This window comes from Silene latifolia, chromosome 8 (genome assembly GCF_048544455.1).
Source record: "Silene latifolia isolate original U9 population chromosome 8, ASM4854445v1, whole genome shotgun sequence".
Lineage (NCBI taxonomy): Eukaryota > Viridiplantae > Streptophyta > Magnoliopsida > Caryophyllales > Caryophyllaceae > Silene > Silene latifolia.
The window spans coordinates 92,905,919-92,924,772 of record NC_133533.1 but is presented as its reverse complement, the minus strand read 5'-3'; the positions used below and the strand labels follow the sequence as shown (position 1 = coordinate 92,924,772).

The 18,854-nt window shown below is 36.4% G+C and overlaps 1 protein-coding gene and 1 non-coding gene across 2 annotated transcripts; one reads left to right on the top strand and one right to left on the bottom strand.

The window, feature by feature from the left end:
• The first annotated feature begins 590 nt into the window (after positions 1-590).
• LOC141597690 (small nucleolar RNA R71) lies at positions 591-697 on the top strand. Its single transcript, XR_012522911.1, has one exon. It is a non-coding gene; the product is annotated as a small nucleolar RNA R71 (small nucleolar RNA).
• Positions 698-4,702: 4,005 nt separating this feature from the next.
• On the bottom strand, positions 4,703-6,822 carry LOC141597079 (F-box protein At2g16450-like). Its single transcript, XM_074417416.1, has 2 exons — positions 5,550-6,822; positions 4,703-5,403 (listed from the first exon to the last, which is right to left on the bottom strand). Exons 1-2 carry the CDS (start codon positions 6,403-6,405, stop codon positions 5,399-5,401), a joined length of 861 nt encoding a protein of 286 aa, XP_074273517.1. The 5' UTR covers positions 6,406-6,822; the 3' UTR covers positions 4,703-5,398.
• Positions 6,823-18,854: the final 12,032 nt, after the last annotated feature.

Sequence of the window (18,854 nt, the reverse complement as noted above, 5' to 3'; positions counted from 1 at the left end):
CTTGGTTTTGATTGTAAAAGGGTCTTTGATTTTGGTTTCTCATAGAAGGTGGGGTGTATGTTGTTTGAGGGTTTTGAACATTTTGGCTTTTGTATGAGAGATTTGGATGAAATTTGGTATTTTCATTGTAATAGTTGGAATAAGGGGTACCACTTTTGTATGCTTGGAAAGCATTCACTTGTTCATTTGTTCCCCTACATTCACTTTGGTCATGTCCCAAAGTTCCACAATTCTCACATATCCCACTTGGGATTGATGAAGATGCCGTCATGGCATTAACATGATGCTTTGGTGATTTTGAGGCTTCCTCAAGTCTAGCCATAGCTTTTTCAAACTTCAAATTGATTGTGTCAATGTGAGCACTAAGTTGAGCACCCACTTGAGTAATGGAGTCCACTTCATGCTTTCCTCCTCTAGTAGCCTTGCGAGGTCTACTATATTGTGAGTTATGGACCGCCATTTCCTCAATTTTATTCCAAGTTTGATTGTCATCAACTTCGGTGAACATTCCATTTGATCCCATGTTGAGAATGTTCCTTGAATCTTCATATAGACCGTTCCAAAATTGTTGTACCAAGAACCATTCACTAAGTCCATGGTGAGGACATGAGCGACAAATTCCTTTGAACCGCTCCCAAGCTTCGTACAAAGATTCTTCATCCCTTTGCTTAAAACCCGTAATTTGAGCTCTTAGCATGTTAGTCTTTTCCGGTGGGTAGAATTTTTTGTAGAAAGCTAGAGCCAACGTTTTCCAAGAATCAATTCCAAGAGTGGCCTTATCAAGGCCCTTCAACCATTGTTTCGCGGTGCCAATTAGAGAAAAAGGAAATAAGACCCATCGAATTTGGTCTTGAGTTACACCGGTTTGAGAAATCGCATCACAATAGTCACAAAAGGTTTCCATATGAGAATGAGGGTCTTCACTCTTCACTAGGCATCCCCCCAAATTGGCTCCTTTCGACTAATTGGATAAAGGCGGATTTTGCAATAAAATTTCCGGTCAAATGTTGTGGTGTGGGAGTACCATTGGGTAGGTTCTCCTCGGTGGGTACGGAATGTGATGAAAACTTAGGCATTGTGGGTTGATTTTGTGTGGTATTTTGTGTTGGGTTCTCCTCACCTTCTCTTGCAAAAGGGTTGATGAACTCAATAGTATTTTGTGGATCCTCTACAACCTCACTAATACCTCTCAAATTCCTTCTAGCAAATCTTCTATTGGTTGTCAAAGTTCTTTCAATTTCACGATCAAAGGGTAACAAGTTACCTTGTGACCTTCTAGACATGCAAAATATCAAACAACTTGAAAACAATTAGAACAAACCTTGAGGATTTTTACTTCCTCAAGGCAAAGAAAGACACAACTAATAACAATACAAGAAAATCTAAATCAAAATAACACCGTCCCCGGCAACGACGCCATTTTTGATCGGTCCGTTTCGTGTTCACAATTGAATAGATGTTGTCGTTGGGTCACGTCTGAATCAAAACACAATTTATAGCTTCACAAACAACTCTACAATTAGTAAAGAGGCAAGTAAAGGTCGGATCCCAAGGGACGGGAATTGAGATGAGATTTCTATTGAAACTAGTGGTGTCTTAGGGGTGTCACAGTTTGGGTTGATGTAGAAGGTCACTAACTAAATAGCAATGAAAGTAAATAGCAAGATGAATTGAAAAGGTTGTAAACAATTGATAAAAAGCACTAGGGTATCATGGGGTCATAGGGGAATCATGGGAATTGATCATACAAACATGTTCTCAAATTATAAGCAAGCAATTATTGTTGTGATGGATTGAGTTGGGTTATATCTTACAATCCTAGGAAAGTTTGGGTCCCGGAGCCGAATTGATTAGATTGTACAACACCTACAAGTCGACTTAATCTTCCCTACTCAACAACATGCATGGTCTAATGAGACTCGAGTTGGTTTATGTCTTACAAGTCTCATTGAAAAGATAGGTGATGGTGGTAAATACAAGGATTCATAGGCTTAGCATTTCATCAAGCATAACATGTGCATGAGTTGAGATCAAAACAAGCACGTAAATAAACCATGAAAGCATATTAATTTAAGCATGAATCATTCCCCATGTTGGTTTCCCCTAATTACCCATTAACCCTAGCTAGGTCACTACTCACTCATTATCATGTTGATCATGCTAGCAAGGTTGTCAATCATACCAACAAAAGGAAACATGATGATTAAATGAAAGTAATTAGCAATAATTAAAAAGGGATTAAGAGAATTATACCTACTAATGATTCCAATAATAAAGCAAGAATAAAAGAAGTACTTGATGCTTGATTGAGAGGTTGTCAATCTCCCAATAATAACCCAAATAATCTTCAATTACCCAAGAACAAAGGATGAACAAAAGAGAGATTAAGGAAATAAAACTTGTATTAAAACTTGATTAATTGTTGATTACAAAACTAAAGAGAGATTTGATTGATATTAACTACTCTAAGAATTGATAAGAAGAACATGCTCTTCTAATTAGACTAATGGGGTATTTATAGTGGAAATTAGGTGTATGCATTAGGATTAACTAAGGGCTAAACTAGTAATTACACTTTTTAGATTGAGCAGGGAGACGCCGGTATTTTTCGAAGGAAGGGCTTCTTTCTTTGGAGCTTGAAGAAGAGAATTCGTGCTGGACAGGAATCCGGGCGTATTAGTGTCGGGACGGGCGGATTCAGGCGGGGGAAGACGGGCGTCTTTGGGAGAAGCCGGCCGGATTCTGATGGCTGCAGTCCGGGCGTCTTTGAAGGAAGACGCACGGATTGGGACTGTGGAGGACGGGCGGATTGAGGGCAATCCGCACGGATTGCTGCTCAGCTTTGTTCCTTCTTCTTTTCTTCCCTTTTCTTCATAAAATCCTTGGGGATTTCCTCGGGGATGCAAGGATCCTTTCTCTTCATTGCCCAACTACTATAATATGTACAAAGGCCTTCTAATCTTGTCTCTCCTTGATGCTTGGTCATTGGATTCAATCAATTTAGTCTCGTTTTGCCATGGAAATGCAAGATTCTTACTCCTTTCCTACCAAGGGATCAAAATCTCAAAGAATATGCAAAACAAAGAACTAAAGACAATAAATGACCCAAATATGCACTAAAAAGCATGGGAACAAAGCTAATTCAGGGGCTAAATATGCGCTAATTATGGTCACATCACTTATTCAAAGATGAGTAGGCTAATCAAATTCTCGCCACGCCTTATTGTGTATCCCATCTTAGGGATAAGGTCTTTTGGATTCATACTAGCACCGGTGAGTATACGGTGAAGAGTGGTTATGGGGTTCTTTTTCAAAAGCACATGCCGCAAAAGGGCTCACAAAAGGATAGTTCTAGACTATCTATTGATGGCAAATTGTTCTGTAAAAGGAGGTTGTGGCGCTTACCGGGTCCAACAACCTGGAAAATATTTGTATGGGGCATTATTACTAACTCTCTTTCTGTGGGTAGTAATTTTGCGAGAAGAAATATTTCAATAGATTACTCTTGTTGGACGTGTCTGAATGGTGGTGAGATGATGGAGTCGATGGAACACCTCTTACGGGATTGTAGTATTGCTACAAGGGTGTGGGCTACATTGGATATGGGTATTCGAACAGACAGTGATGGTAGCTTAAGTATCACAACATGGATTCTTAACTGGATAAAGTATTTGAGTAATCTTGAGGATGGAGAGGCTCGATTTGTAAGATTCCTGGCAACTTTATGGAGTTTGTGGGCAATACGCAATGTGATTCTTTTCAATGGTAAAACTTTCCACCCAACTTTTTTCTTCAATATGTGCTCACAACTTGTACATACGGTTGATAAGGCAATATGTAAGACAAAGCTGTTACCCGTCTCACTTGATTTGGCGGCCGATGAGGGGTGTGGTGACACCACTCTGTCTCTCCGTGAGAGTAAGGCTTTCTGGGTGGTCGGCACTGCTAATTCTTGTGTCTCCTTGAGGGTTATGGTGGATGCTGGCTGGAAATCCTTGGTTAATGCGGGTATTGGTTGGGTTGTTTATGAGGAGAATGATGATGTTGTGTACACACATGGTATGACCATTAGAGCAGAATCACCATTACAGGCTGAAGCTCTAGGACTGAGGGAAGTGTTGAAGTGGGCTATGGACCGTGGGATTCTACATCTAGAGGTGTCGTCTGACTGTGTTCAGCTGATTTCTCAACTCAGGGGGCTGGAGGCGTCACATCATCTTACGAGGGATATCCTTAATGATATCCAGCTCTTATTTTCTTGTTTCCATTGCTTAGCTTTTAGTTATATTCCTAGATCTTTTAACAAAGTTGCGCATTGTCTTGCGCAACAAGTTAAATGTTTAGTTAGGACACTTATTTTTACAGCTGGCAAAAAAAAAAAATTAATGACATGTTTAAGTTAGAGAGTTTATATCTTTCCACCATTTAGCAGCTAAAACAAGTACCGCGTTCAAATTGTCAAACCATAATTCTTGGACATAACTCGTATGTGAGTTACTCTGATAACAGCTGCTAATATTATTATCTTTAAGGTTTTGAGTCTACTATTGTTTTGTATCTTAATTGAGATCATAGATTTTCGTAAAGAGAAGTGATTTCGACTAGGAAACTTGATCAGAGAGTTAACATAGCTAACCTGTACGGCTGTACCACGTGACAATACGTGCAACAACTACAAAGATCCAAATACCAAGTCAGCCTATTTTAAAACCTCGCCCATGAGGGGAAATATCAAAATGCCATCAAATATTATCATAGTTCAAAAATGAAAGATAATTAGAATAGTCCCGCAAATTACACGGGTTACAAAACTAGTGTAATAAATATATAATGTTGACCACCAAATTTCAACAAGAATACAAATTCAGGAGAATAGACAGAAAAAAGTACTCGTAATGGAATACATAGAAGCTACTCTTATATTGTGAACTTACAAGGTTCTACAACAACACTAGTTCACTTGTTGAGGATGCTCGCAGAGTGACTTGAACCTATCTATTTCTGCTTGAGTAGTGGAACGGGAGTCGGCCATGGGCTTGATATGAATGGTTTGACAAACAGCAACTGATTAGAGCTATCCAAGTTGCTAAGATCGTAAACATGCTCTAGAGATTTATTTCTCACATCCAAGAGCATGATAGTTGAAGGGAAAGCTTCCATGTAAACCTTGTCTTTTGCAGCAGCACCAACGAATGACTGAAACATTAAACGGTGGTGATCATAGCTAACGTCAACTTTTTTAACCCACACCTTATTAGCATAATCTTCAAGATCCCATGCCACAAGTCTTGAGGCCGCAAACGAAGTCACCAATCTGAGACGCCCTTCAAATGCCTCCAAAGTGAATGATTTTGTAGCTTCAGTATCGAGTGGATCCATTTGGGGCAACGGAATGAAATCACACTGCAGAGGATTGCAGAATGGGTCATAAGCAGCAATAGAGTTTTCCCCACACCAGTGAAACTTTCCATTCACGAACAAGAGCTCACCTCCAAAAGGTGCGCTCCTCCAATCAGGAGAAAAAGGAACAAAGAATATGTTCCACCCACCTGTTTCATCGGCAGAGGAGAGGACGTGAATAATATGTACAAGAGCCTGCTCATCCGGTTTGATGGAAACTACAGTGAAGTCTATCTTGTTAGGGTCATAACTTGCATTGTGCTTAATGAGGTTCTCATAGGAATCGATATCAGCCCAAACCCTAGAATCTTGACCTTCTCCTTGTGCCTTTTGTAAGTGGTAGCAAGTAAAACCAACAAGATCGAGTGTTGATATCAAAGGCAGTTCTACCCAGTGTTTCGTGATGGGGTTACAAACATAATAATGATAATAAGGCAGAGTTCCATGGTATGAAGGCACAAGAGGCGGGTCTTTAAATACAGCCCGTAGTAAGACCAATCCACCATAGGAATCAATCAAGTGGATGTCCGTCAACAACCTATCTGTGACCTTCCTGGGGTTAAGCTGGTAGTAAAGGTTAATATCATAGTTATCAGGTCGAAGTGGCGGAATGAAATCAAAGGCAAAGGGCAATGAGAAATCATGGAGGAGTGGAAGTGCGTAAGCTTGTCCAATACATGGTAATCTAGTAGCAACTTTGAAGAGTAGCATCTTGTTAATGTCATTTGAAAAACGGGTAAGGATAAAGGAACAAGTGAAAGACAAGGAAGACGTAAGAGAGAGCCAACGCTTGGAGACGGACTTGCAGCGGAAAACAAACTTGGCTGGAAGCCTGAGCAGGATCTCTGCCAAGAGATCATCAGTAAGATGATCAAAGCTCGATGATAACGATTTCTTAAAAATACAAGCACAAAGACCCTTGGTTGCACAATTTGAAAACCCAACAGCAGCACCACCACCACCACATAACTTCCTCCTCTTAGCGACTGCAGATAATATATCCATTCTTACGAAAATCTGGGATTCAGGATTATTTGGTTGGAGCTTATGGGATTTATATAGGGAGTAGTTATAGTTTATTAATAATCCTATTCCGAATCTGACCTACAGTTGATTAATCATCCATCCTATTTCGATTCTGATAGCAATTATGAATCCTAAATAAACTCTCGGGTAGATTCTTATTTTATTAGTACTAAATAGATGATAAAAATTAATTAAACCTGAGATGAGATAGACGAAAGAGACATGAGAGTTTGTCCATTTGTTCCCTCTTTTCCCTGCACCTGCAATAATACAAGTAATTGTTTGCTGTTTTTCTTATATTTTGAGTTTCGAGGATGTGGAGATAATGAAGATAGCGTGGGTGGGTGGAACTGTGACACACCCGATACATGAGAGAAATATAGATTTTGCAAGAATTGAACTGTGTTATCATCAATACTATCAATATTATATATTCTCTTATTTAGACCAAAGGTTACAGTTGTTTTTTGGCATTATTGATGGTCCTAGGGAATCTTTGATATTATTTTTAATATATAAGACGAAATATAGTCATGTGAGATCTTGTTTGATTTATCGTCATGAATGCTATAAGAATATCAAATTTTTGGAATTTTTAATAATGTGTAACTAAAGATATGCACGTTACAAAACGTGCCTCGACAAGTGTCAACTGTAACCTTTGGTCTGGATGGGAGGGAGTATTAATTACAGAAACCAATGGACTTCAATATAACTAATAAACGCAAATTCTCCCTTGTGACGGGTACTATTCCGTCACAAACACTGTTCACATTTGCGACGGGCCAAATGTGACTACTTTTTGATAAAATATGACCATTTTTTTAGGTGACATTTTATGAACAGTACTTAAGTGGTTACATTTTATCAAAAAGTGGTCACATTTGCCCGTCGCAAATTGTGACCGTCACAAGGGAGAATTGTTGATAACTAAATTTATACAAATAAATTATACTATATAGTTTTAAATTAATAGCATTGTGCGATGAACCTGAACAAGAGACTTCAATGTAAATATTATATAGTTTTGGTTAAGTATAAATTTAGAGAACACGGAATATGGAAATTTTTCTTAAAATAAGTATGTCCCACTTATGGTATTAATTAGTATAAAGTTGTTAATTATATTAACATAATCATATATATAATATAAGCATATTATATTATATTATATTTTGGAAACTATTAAAAAGTAAATAAAAAAACATATATAATATAAGTATATTATATTTTGAAAACTATTAAAAAGTAAATAAATCAAGCTATATTTCCAAAAAGTATAATATTCCATAATAATTATTTCGACTTAATTAATTTAATACATATATGTAATATAATTAATGTGTAATACTACGGTTTTATTTAGTCTTTGGGTACTCTATCGAGTGGGACTTATTTCGTCGAGTAAGTATGTTTGTGTTACTGAAACAATGAGTCCCACTGTAGGGTACTCGATCGAGTAGCCTTGACACTCGATCGAGTAAGTGGCACTCGATCAAGTACGAGACTTACTCGATTGAGTAAGTCGGTCTTTGGGTGATATTTGACGGGTTTTGTTAATAAGGCGGATTAATATATAATACTTTTCGTCATCTTCCTTAAACACTTTTGCAAACCTAATCTACTGATAAAGAGAGATTTCATATTACGTTGCTTTGTTCTTCCGCTTTATTGACAAATCCCGGAGCTAGAGGAGTCGGTTTCTTTCGTTCTTGATATCATTGTGATCCTTGCATCAAGGGTAAGTCTTACGTACCATTTTTATAGCGTTTGGGTAGTTTTGGTTAAACCCTAATTTGGGAATTCGGGGTTTGATGATTATTGAAGAGTCTATAGATCCAAAATACTCGAGAGAAGGGGGGGGGGGAGGTGAATTGAGGATTTAAAACTTTTGAAAGCTTTATCGATTATGTGTATATATAATTGATTATTTAAAGTTTATTGATTAAACTTTAACTAATCAACTAATGAACGATTAAAACAAAGTAAACGAAAGAATGAAAGAGACGAGACACACGGTTTTTGAAGTGGTTCAGTTTCACAAATCGAAACCTACGTCCACTATTCTCGATTAATAAATTTAGTACCTTTCTACGGATTACAAATTTACTAACCCAATTCGTACAACTAACTATAGCTGTAACTCAATGAGTACCGTTAAATACTCGAGTGACTAACTTACGCTAATAAGAAAGCACTAATGATTCTTGCAAAGGTTCACGTTAATGAACAAGTAATAAATCAAATAAGCACTATTATCTTATAACGATAACAATAAGAACGAATGCACAAGTTTATAAATCACACGACCTTTTTCGAACAATATCAAAACGGGTTTTGCTCTAAAACACAGTTTTTGCTTTTTGAAAATATATCAAAGTTATGCTCAAAGGTCTTAACTTTTAATGATGTAAAGTATGGAGTAAAATGAAGGTCAGTGTCATGAAAATTAAGTAAAATGTACATTTGAAATATGATCACTGCAAAGGGAAGAAGTGTATATAGGCTAAACTATCGTAACTTATTATTCGTTTTTTTGGTATAAAGCTAACTTATTATTCAAATAATTGTGATTTACGTATAAAGCTCCTAATCAATCCTAAGTAATAAGCTGATGGATTTACTCATAGCATCAGTCCACCTAACCGACCTTATGCATACATGATACAACACAACTACAAACCCATCTCACCCCCTTTATTGTTATGGCGTTACCTCTCGCCACTTACTCTTCCTCTATCTTCAGATCTTTTGCACTATCTTATTGTTTGTTTGTCGCTCAATTAATAAAGGAAGTGAGTTTTCAATCAATGATTTTCGGATTTGTATATAGATTCCGTCGCTAAAATGGAGGTGAATGGGTTTTGATAAACTTAACCGGGAGAAGAGAATAGAAGGCAATTGTGCCGTAATCTTATTGATGTTCAACACAATATACATTGTCGACTATATATACAATTACATCAGAAAAGTCTACAAGAATATTCTAATCACAATCCCATGATAAAAAGGAAACAGAAAGATATACACAATCATATCGTATCATGTACATATACTTGTGCTTATTTCTTCAATTTTTTACTCCGTCTATAATTACGGCCTTATGCTTATTTCTTGACTTCTTAATAAGGCTAAGATAAATGTTTTCTCCCTAAACCAAAACAAACTTTTTAAAAAACACAAACACTAACATGCAAATATCTATGTGATTCTATTTTATCTACATTCACTGTTTCAATCATTTAATTTGTATGATTCGTCATTTCTAACTTTTCATTTTTAATGATAAAAATAAATGCTACGTTTTGGAAATATTAACAGATGGTTCATTGGAGAAACAATGGAAATTGTAGAAGAAACTTGTGTATAATGCATGATACAATGGATGATACTGTTTTGGCCGATCCGTTGCAATATTTGGGCAAATAATAGAGATCGAAGTCAGCTTGCGCTTATTGGTTCTTATTTACATCCCACAATTTGGATACATGTGCTTTCCACCTTCTAGTATAGCAATATCTTAATTTGTTTGCTGAACTTATTAGAGAATTAAATAGAACTTTCTATTACAGAGAACACTATATTTGTCTGGGAAGAAGACCACACTTGTATAAGCCATGAAAAGCCAAATTTTGAGAAGTAGAGTAATGGAACCATGCATAGATAGAATGACAACGTACAATTGAATTTTTTTTTTTTTTCACCATTTGCAAATTGACTTGGGCAAAAAAGAAGTCTATATTTATATGTAGTGTGCATTAAGTATGGCAGATTACCAATTATTGAGAGTGCTTTGAATATGTGCTCACCATGGTTACATGGAGTCTATACATTGAACATAAACTACCTTTTACTTTGACTATGTGCCTTGGAAATAAGTAACAAACTATTTATTTACGGTAAGTGGCTAGATTCATATTCTAGTATTTTAACACATTCTCTCTTCGGTGACGCATAGTGTTTTACACTAATTTCATTTATTATACAACATATCTAATGCTTATTCGAATTTAATAATTAACTATAATTAATACTTGAAATTAAGGTTCACTACTACAGATACAGGCTATAACAACGGTCAAAACCCGTTGTTATATAAAAAAGCTAGCGGACGTTGTTAAAGCGTCCGTTGTAAAAGGTTTTAACAACGGTTGGTTTTCTTAAGGAAACCGTTGTCAAAAATATTAACAACGGTTTTAAGTATAAAACCCGTTGTGGAAAGTGTGACTCAATTTTGGGGGGAAAGTTATAACAACGGGTTGTTTGTAAATAACCGTTGTTGTTTGTTCTTAAAAAATAAAAAAAAATTAAATTAAATATTACTAGCTATAAATATTAAAGCATCCTTTACCAACATATTAAAGCATCCTTTACTAACATTCATTAATTGAAACAACATGGCAATGAACCCTAATTTTATCAACAACGAAGAATGGCTTACACAAACGATTGAAGATGATGGGAAGGTTCTCGCCGGGGCTTCCGCCGATCAACACCCATTAATCAAAGCATCCCTTGAACATCAACGGAATTATTGGATTAAGAGGCGTGAAGCGGTCGCTTGACAACAAAGCCTCATCATCATCATCATCTTCATACCCTAGTCGACTGTTACTCGCAACTTGGCTTGACCAGGAGATATGTTGAGTTGTACTCTTCCAACCTTATCTCCACATGCAAGTCGTGTCCTTGCATATATTCAATCTGTTATTGCAAAATATGAAGCCAATGACCCGGAAGTTAGCGGTATACCAGAGTGGCGTGATTGGTGGCAGGTTGAGAAGCGCTTTTTACGCTTAAGGGGTTGTTCGGCTTATTATACATCTTTTGATTTCGATAATTCTTTGTAATGTATTTGGTTTAAAATTAAATGAAATGATCATTTTGAAAGTGTTGAGTTATGCTTGTTTGATTTGCTTCCATTTTTTCAACTCCATAGATCTATCAGTCATCATCAAGATCCAGATTATTACTGCCATCACTGTCCAATAAGATTTGAAGCAGCATTGAGAGATATGATGATGCTGATTATGGCACAACTTCCTAACATATATATTAATTAAAAAACAACTCAACCCACACATTAGTATAAATACATTGCATTATCTCAACTAACATGCATTTCCATTATCTCAATATATTCTCCAAACCCTAACTGCTAAAACAAACTCCAACAAAATGAATGATATATATATCATCCTTAAGACTCTTACTATGCTCGATCCGTACTGAAGGACGCCAAAGAAGATGGAAATGAAATAATTAGAAACACATACATGGAAATGAAATAATTAGCAGATGCTGAACGGAACCTAATGGTCGATAAAAACACATACATGGAAATGAAATAATTAGAAAAATAAAATAATGACGATGAAACAAACCTGATAATTACAGAACGTACGTAAAGAGACGATGAAATCAACAGTGACGGCGAGAAGATAAAGAGACGATGAGAAAGTGTGTGTTTTGTGTTTGTGTTTGGCTGCTGCTGGGTTTGTGTTTGTGTATTAAGGTTTGTGTTTTGTGGCTGCAGGAGACTTGTGTTTGTGTGGTTTATAGTATGGAAGGTATTGACAACGGTTATTAAACAACAACCGTTGTGAAATATGTTTTAACAACGGTTGTAGAAAACACCCGTTGTTAAATAAGTTTTAACAACGGATTTCAAAAATAACCGTTGTGATTACTTTTCACTAACTTTGTGCCAATTTTGCGCCAAATTATTAACAACGGTTGTGCATGTGTGACCCGTTGATAAAACGAATAACAACGGTTTTTATAACCATACCCGTTGTAATTGATTTTAGTAAAATTCGCGCCATACATTCTACAACGTCTATTGTGATTTTCGTGAATAATCGTTGTTAAAGGGGCGTTGTAGTTGCCTGGATTTGTAGTAGTGGTTGAATACGCCACGTGGCGCATCCAGGCCACATCGTTTCAACCCAGTTTTATATATATATTGATTGTTTGCTGTTTTTCTTATATTTTGAGTTTGGAGGATGTGGAGATAATGAAGATAGGGTGGGTGGGTGGAACTGTGACACACCCGATACATGAGAGAAATATAGATTTTGGAAGAATTGAACTGTGTTATCATCAATACTATCAATATTATATACTCTCTCATTTAGACCAAAGGTTACAATTGCTTTTTGGCATTATTGATGGTCCTAGGGAATCTTTGATATTATTCTTAATCTATAAGACAAAATATAGTCATATGAGATATTGTTTGATTTATCGTCATGAATGCTATAAGAATATCAAATTTTTGTAATTTTTAATAATGTGTAACTAAAGATATGCACGTTACAAAACGTGCCTCGACAAGTGTATAAATCAACTGTAACCTTTGGTCTGGATGGGAGGGAGTATTAATTACAGAAACCAATGAACTTCAATGTAACTAATAAACGCAAATTCTCCCTTGTGACGGGTACTATTCCGTCACAAACACTGTTCACATTTGCGACGGGCCGAATGTGACTACTTTTTGATAAAATATGACCATTTTTTTAGGTGACATTTTATGAACAGTACTTAAGTGGTTACATTTTATCAAAAAGTGGTCACATTTGCCCGTCGCAAATTGTGACCGTCACAAGGGAGAATTGTTGATAACTAAATTTATACAAATTAATTATACTATATAGTTTTAAATTAATAGCACTGTGCGATGAACCTGAACAAGAGACTTCAATGTAAATATTATATAGTTTTGGTTAAGTATAAATTTAGAGAACACGGAATATGGAAATTTTCCTTAAAATAAGCATGTCCCACTTATGATATTAATTAGTATAAAGTTGTTAATTATATTAACATAATCATATATAATATAAGCATATTATATTTTATTATATTTTGGAAACTATTAAAAATTAAATAAAAAAAACATATATAATATAAGTATATTATATTTTGAAAACTATTAAAAAGTAAATAAATCAAGCTAAATCTCCAAAAAGTATAATATTCCATAATTATTTCGACTTAATTAATTTAATACACATATGTAATATACTTAATGTGTAATACTACGGTTTTACGAGTCTTTGGGTACTCTATCGAGTGGGGCTTATTCTGTCGAGTAAGTATGTTTGTGTTACGAAACAGTAGTCTGCCTGTAGGGTACTCGATCGAGTAGCCTTGACACTCGATCGAGTAAGTGGCACTCGATCAAGTACGAGACTTAATCGATCGAGTAAGTCGGTCTTTGGGTGATATTTGACGGGTTTTGTTAATAAGGCGGATTAATATATAATACTTTTCGTCATCTTCCTTAAACACTTTTGCAAACCTAATCTACTGATAAAGAGAGATTTCATATTACGTTGCTCTGTTCTTCCGCTTTATTGACAAATCCCGGAGCTAGAGGAGTCGGTTTCTTTCGTTCTTGATATCATTGTGATCCTTGCATCAAGGGTAAGTCTTACGTACCATTTTTATAGCGTTTGGGTAGTTTTGGTTAAACCCTAATTTGGGAATTGGGGGTTTAATGATTATTAAAGAGTCTATAGATCCAAAATACTCAAGAGAATTGGGAGGGGGGGGGGGGGGGGGTGAATTGAGGATTTAAAACTTTTGAAAGCTTTATCGATTATGTGTATATATAATTGATTATTTAAAGTTTATTGATTAAACGTTAACTAATCAACTAATGAACGATTAAAACAAAGTAAACGAAAGAATGAAAGAGACGAGACACACGGTTTTTGAAGTGGTTCAGTTTCACAAATCGAAACCTACGTCCACTATTCTCGATTAATAAATTTAGTACCTTTCTACGGATTACAAATTACTAACCCAACTCGTACAACTAACTCTAGCTGTAACTCAATGAGTACCTTTAAATACTCGAGTGACTAACTTACGCTAATAAGAAAGCACTAATGATTCTTGCAAAGGTTCACGTTAATGAACAAGTAAGAAATCAAATAAGCATTATTATCTTATAACGATAACAATAAGAACGAATGCACAAGTTTATAAATCACACGACCTTTTTCGAACAATATCAAAACGGGTTTTGCTCTAAAACACAGTTTTTGCTTTTTGAAAATATATCAAAGTTATGCTCAAAGGTCTTAACTTTTAATGATGTAAAGTATGGAGTATTTATAGTAAAAGAGGAGCAAGGGTTTCGGTTTTTTAAAAACCCTAGGTACCGTGTGAAAATCTTGTAAAGAAAGAAAGAATTAGATTAAATATTTCCTTAATTCTTTTCCAAGACTTGCCTTAATAAATAATATCTTCATATCTTAACAACTCACCAATATCTTGGAGATTAGGAAAGATAATTGATGTCCGTCGTTGTGTGCACCAAAGATAATATTTATAATACCTATTAAAACTAACAAAAGCTAGTGGTAACAGGGTCGAACCACAGGGAGGCAATGCAATCAATAGTTGTCTGAATTAAGTCTTTAAAGTAACAAGTGGGGGAGGTTTTGATTTGATTTGGTCTATAACTAATGGCAACTAAACGTGCTAATAAAAGAAATAAATTAAATCAAATAATAAAAGGGGTACTAAGATGGTCGGTTCACTGTAGTTTCGGCAGCATACTAGGTAGGTCTGAAATAAATCACGTGAGACGGGAAAATAAGAAGTCCTCTCGGTCCAGTCTTAACAAGTTGCATCTTTCGATCTCGCTACAGGTCCCTAATATCACTAGTACTGACTCTCGTCCTGAAAAGTGACTAAAAAGCCTAAACTTTACCTATCTTTCGATCTTAGCATAGTTTAGTCATTTTAATTGGTAGTCTAACAACCTTCCCTATCTTTCGATCTAATGGGTCAGTCATTTCCTAAGCATTCAACTAGTCACGTGCACTCGATTCGTCAAATATACAATTTAAATCAATTAAAAGGAAGACAATCTCAACGTGGCCAGTCGATCGACCAGGGAACCCAGTCGATCGTCCGGCGTGCGATTTCAGGTCATACTAATTTTAATGCCGCCTAACCTACAGATTCCCTACATCCTAGCACGAATAATTTAGCTACTCATGACTATTACGAAAACAACAACAAGTTTAATGAAATAAACTACTGAATTCATGCTTGAAATAATTGAACAAACAAATAACTTAAAACGATAATTTTGGCCTTGGGGAAACTAACTAGCAATTTCTATACTACGCACGATAATAAAGCAATAAAACTGAAATTATGGAACAAAGGAATACCAGCAGAAGAATTGCAGGCAGAAGATAAGAAACACGAACGAAAGGAATTGTATTGAATGATTAAACTCGAAAACCAAACCCTAATTATTTCCTAAAAACTGAATGCTAAAACTTGAATAGAAAACTGAATCATAACTCGATCCTTGTATCAATGTGAGCAGGTTACGTTATATAGAATTATCACGTAACTTTATTCCAAAACCTAAAACACAATGGGCTTCTAAATTCTCGATCTTTTAATTCACGCAGATTAGCGGTGTGGTCGATCGACCACTGTGACCGGTCGATCGACTGGTCTGCACTAAACAGTACCTTCTGGACTCGTGCTATGGTCGATCGACTGAGGGCAGCGGCCGATCGACTGAAGTAGCTGATACTTGACTTCTAAATTCTCGTGGATTTGTCTTCCGGGCCTCGAAATGCGCACCAAGGTCGTTCCTTGAGTAAATACTTCATGTCAAATGCAATGCAAGGTACTCGGGGACGGATTCGGCTTGATTTCTACTCATTTTCGCATAAATCTGCAATATTACATAAAAATAAGAAAGTAGACGAAATGGGGCAAATAGTAGCATAAAACTACACAATTGGGCTCTGAAATGCGTGTAAAATGAGGTATAAAACATCATATAAATGACACGCATCAAACTTCCACAAACCAAACCCTTGCTTGTTCCCAAGCATGAACTAGACTCGATCCTAAAACCTAATGGAACGAGTTCAATCTCAGAGAGAAATGCAAACCGAATAGCCTAAACCAAATTAATGCAACAACTAACAATCAATTAGCAATATGAATCATGCAAACGAGTTATGGAGTCGTTAAAAACCTGTTGAACCGTCAACTGTAGAGACTTATCAAATCGGACTCTCACGGGTCGCTCATATCACTCAATGAATACGGGTGAGTATATGTAAAAGATAGAAAGATGTAATATTGTAGTGACTCTCACCTAACTACGACCTATAAGAACATGCCTGCGGTCTAATATGAAAATGATCTCTACAACCGTACATATGCATTCCAACCAAACAGATGACCATGACACATGCCGAGGTAAATATGGATATGTGAGGCAATGGGTAAGAAGAGGCAAAACATTTATGGGAATATGGAGGCATAGGTGATCAAGCTAGTACCCTTTCAAAACCACATGACAACATCCAACTTCTTGCTCAAAATAAACAATAAAACTGGTGCTAATTATCAAGCACAAATCTCACAATCTCCATAATAATCAATCAACTCCCCATAAGATATAATTGCGACATGGGAGCAAAAATCGCCATAAAATAAAGACTTTAAATCATGCGAATTGATTTTTCTTTTCTCTTCTCGGGCTGCAGTCGATCGACCAATGAGACCAGTCGATCGACCGCCCTCTACAGTACATCACGCATCTTTTTTTTTTCTTTTTCGAATCATTTTTTTTTCTCTTTTTTTTTTTCCAATTCTATTTCTTTTCTCTCCTTCATTCCTTTTTCATCTTCCCAATCATCATCTCAAAATGAGCAAATGCCACCAAAAAACGTAGTAACAATCCCAAGAACATAAACTACTAGCTTGACAAGGGAAGGCTAAGTGTAGGATGTAATTGACGGGACAAAAAGGCTATTTTTGGCAGTGTGGAGCTTATGGGTAAAAAGAATAAAGGGAAGCCTCTTCCACATGTGTCAACAAACCACAGACCGAATGCATACAGGTATTAAGCAGATTAAGTTCATATTTATGCACATTTATGTAACATGTCTCATAAGGAGTACTACTCACATCCTAGATAAACTGGTCATGAATGTCACCAGTTATAGGCTCTAAACCTCAGAAAATGATGTAGTTTGCCAAAAATCAAAGTCAAGTCTCAAGCTCAGCACGAAATTTAACGAAAACTCGTAGATTATGCATATGATTCTACTAATAACATGTCAATTAAGCACGGCTTAGGCATAAACAGATGCAAATGCAATGTCATCATTGAAATACTACCGTTCCGACTCGACCTATATGCTAAAAATAAACGTGCAATTTTTTTGAATTTTTGAAATTTTTCAATTTTTTTTGAAATTTTCTGTATATATAAGGGAAAATAAACAATAATGCAAGACAAAAATGTAAACGTGAATGCAAGCAAATGAAATGCAACGCAAAACCCTTCCCCAAACCAAATCGCACAATGTCCCCATTGTGCAAAATCATGTAATGAGATAAACAAAGGAAATGGGATTTTGCGGTAAAACTAAACAAAACATGAAGTAAGAACTCGGAAACTCACAAGACTTTAAGCGCAGCAAAAGGAAACCTCCCCAAACCAGCGTGAGCTAGGAGGTTTCAGTACCCAGCAGTGCTACCAATAAGTACCTGAAAAGACAAATAATACCGCGCGTGATTCCGAGAAAGCAAAAATTGGGACGGTAAAATTATATGCGAAAATGAGAAAATGGAAGGAAACAAAAATTAAGCGGAGAATAAAGCGGAGAAAAGACTCCCTCAATTCCGCAAATCGACCAAACACAGCAGGGGAATGATCGAAAACAAGTACAGCAGCGACAGCGGTCGATCGTCCACATCACCCAGTCGATCGACCAGAGTGAACAGGAACAGAAGCTCCTGGAAATCGCAGCTCAGTCGATCGACCATACTGGCCAGTCGATCGACTGCAATACCTGTTGTAAGTTCTGATTTCTTCGAATTTGCTCAATAACTCAAGCTAATTTGGTCTATAAATCTGCAATTACACATAATAACGCGCCCAGAATTGCGCAAAACCCAAAGCAATAGTCTAAAGTGTATAAAATCCTAAGCAAACTTATTAAAATGCGAAGTCTCGCGCACAAAAAAAACAATAGATAGTCTTAAAAAGCAATAAAATGAATGGAAAGCAATTGATCAACTAGTAGTTGATCAAGAACGGCCACGGAATAGCCCACTTGCTCGGCTTCTGGCTACAAGAAGTAGCCTCTACAGTGTTCATCTCCTCGGCCGCACCCTTCTCAAGTCCAACATCCGCAGAACTCAACGGATCAACAGCTTCAACATCTTCCCAATCAATGACCTTTTCTGGCTCATCAGAATCCAAATCGGACTCCCTCACTTTGATTGGCTCATCTTCAAGCTCCTCATCAGTGCCATAGCTAAGACATCCTAAGCCGCCTCTTGAAACGACTGACTCCCTTGCAGCTGGAGCAACATGCGGCTCTTCCTTCCTCAAACCAGCTCCTACAAAATCCAAAACA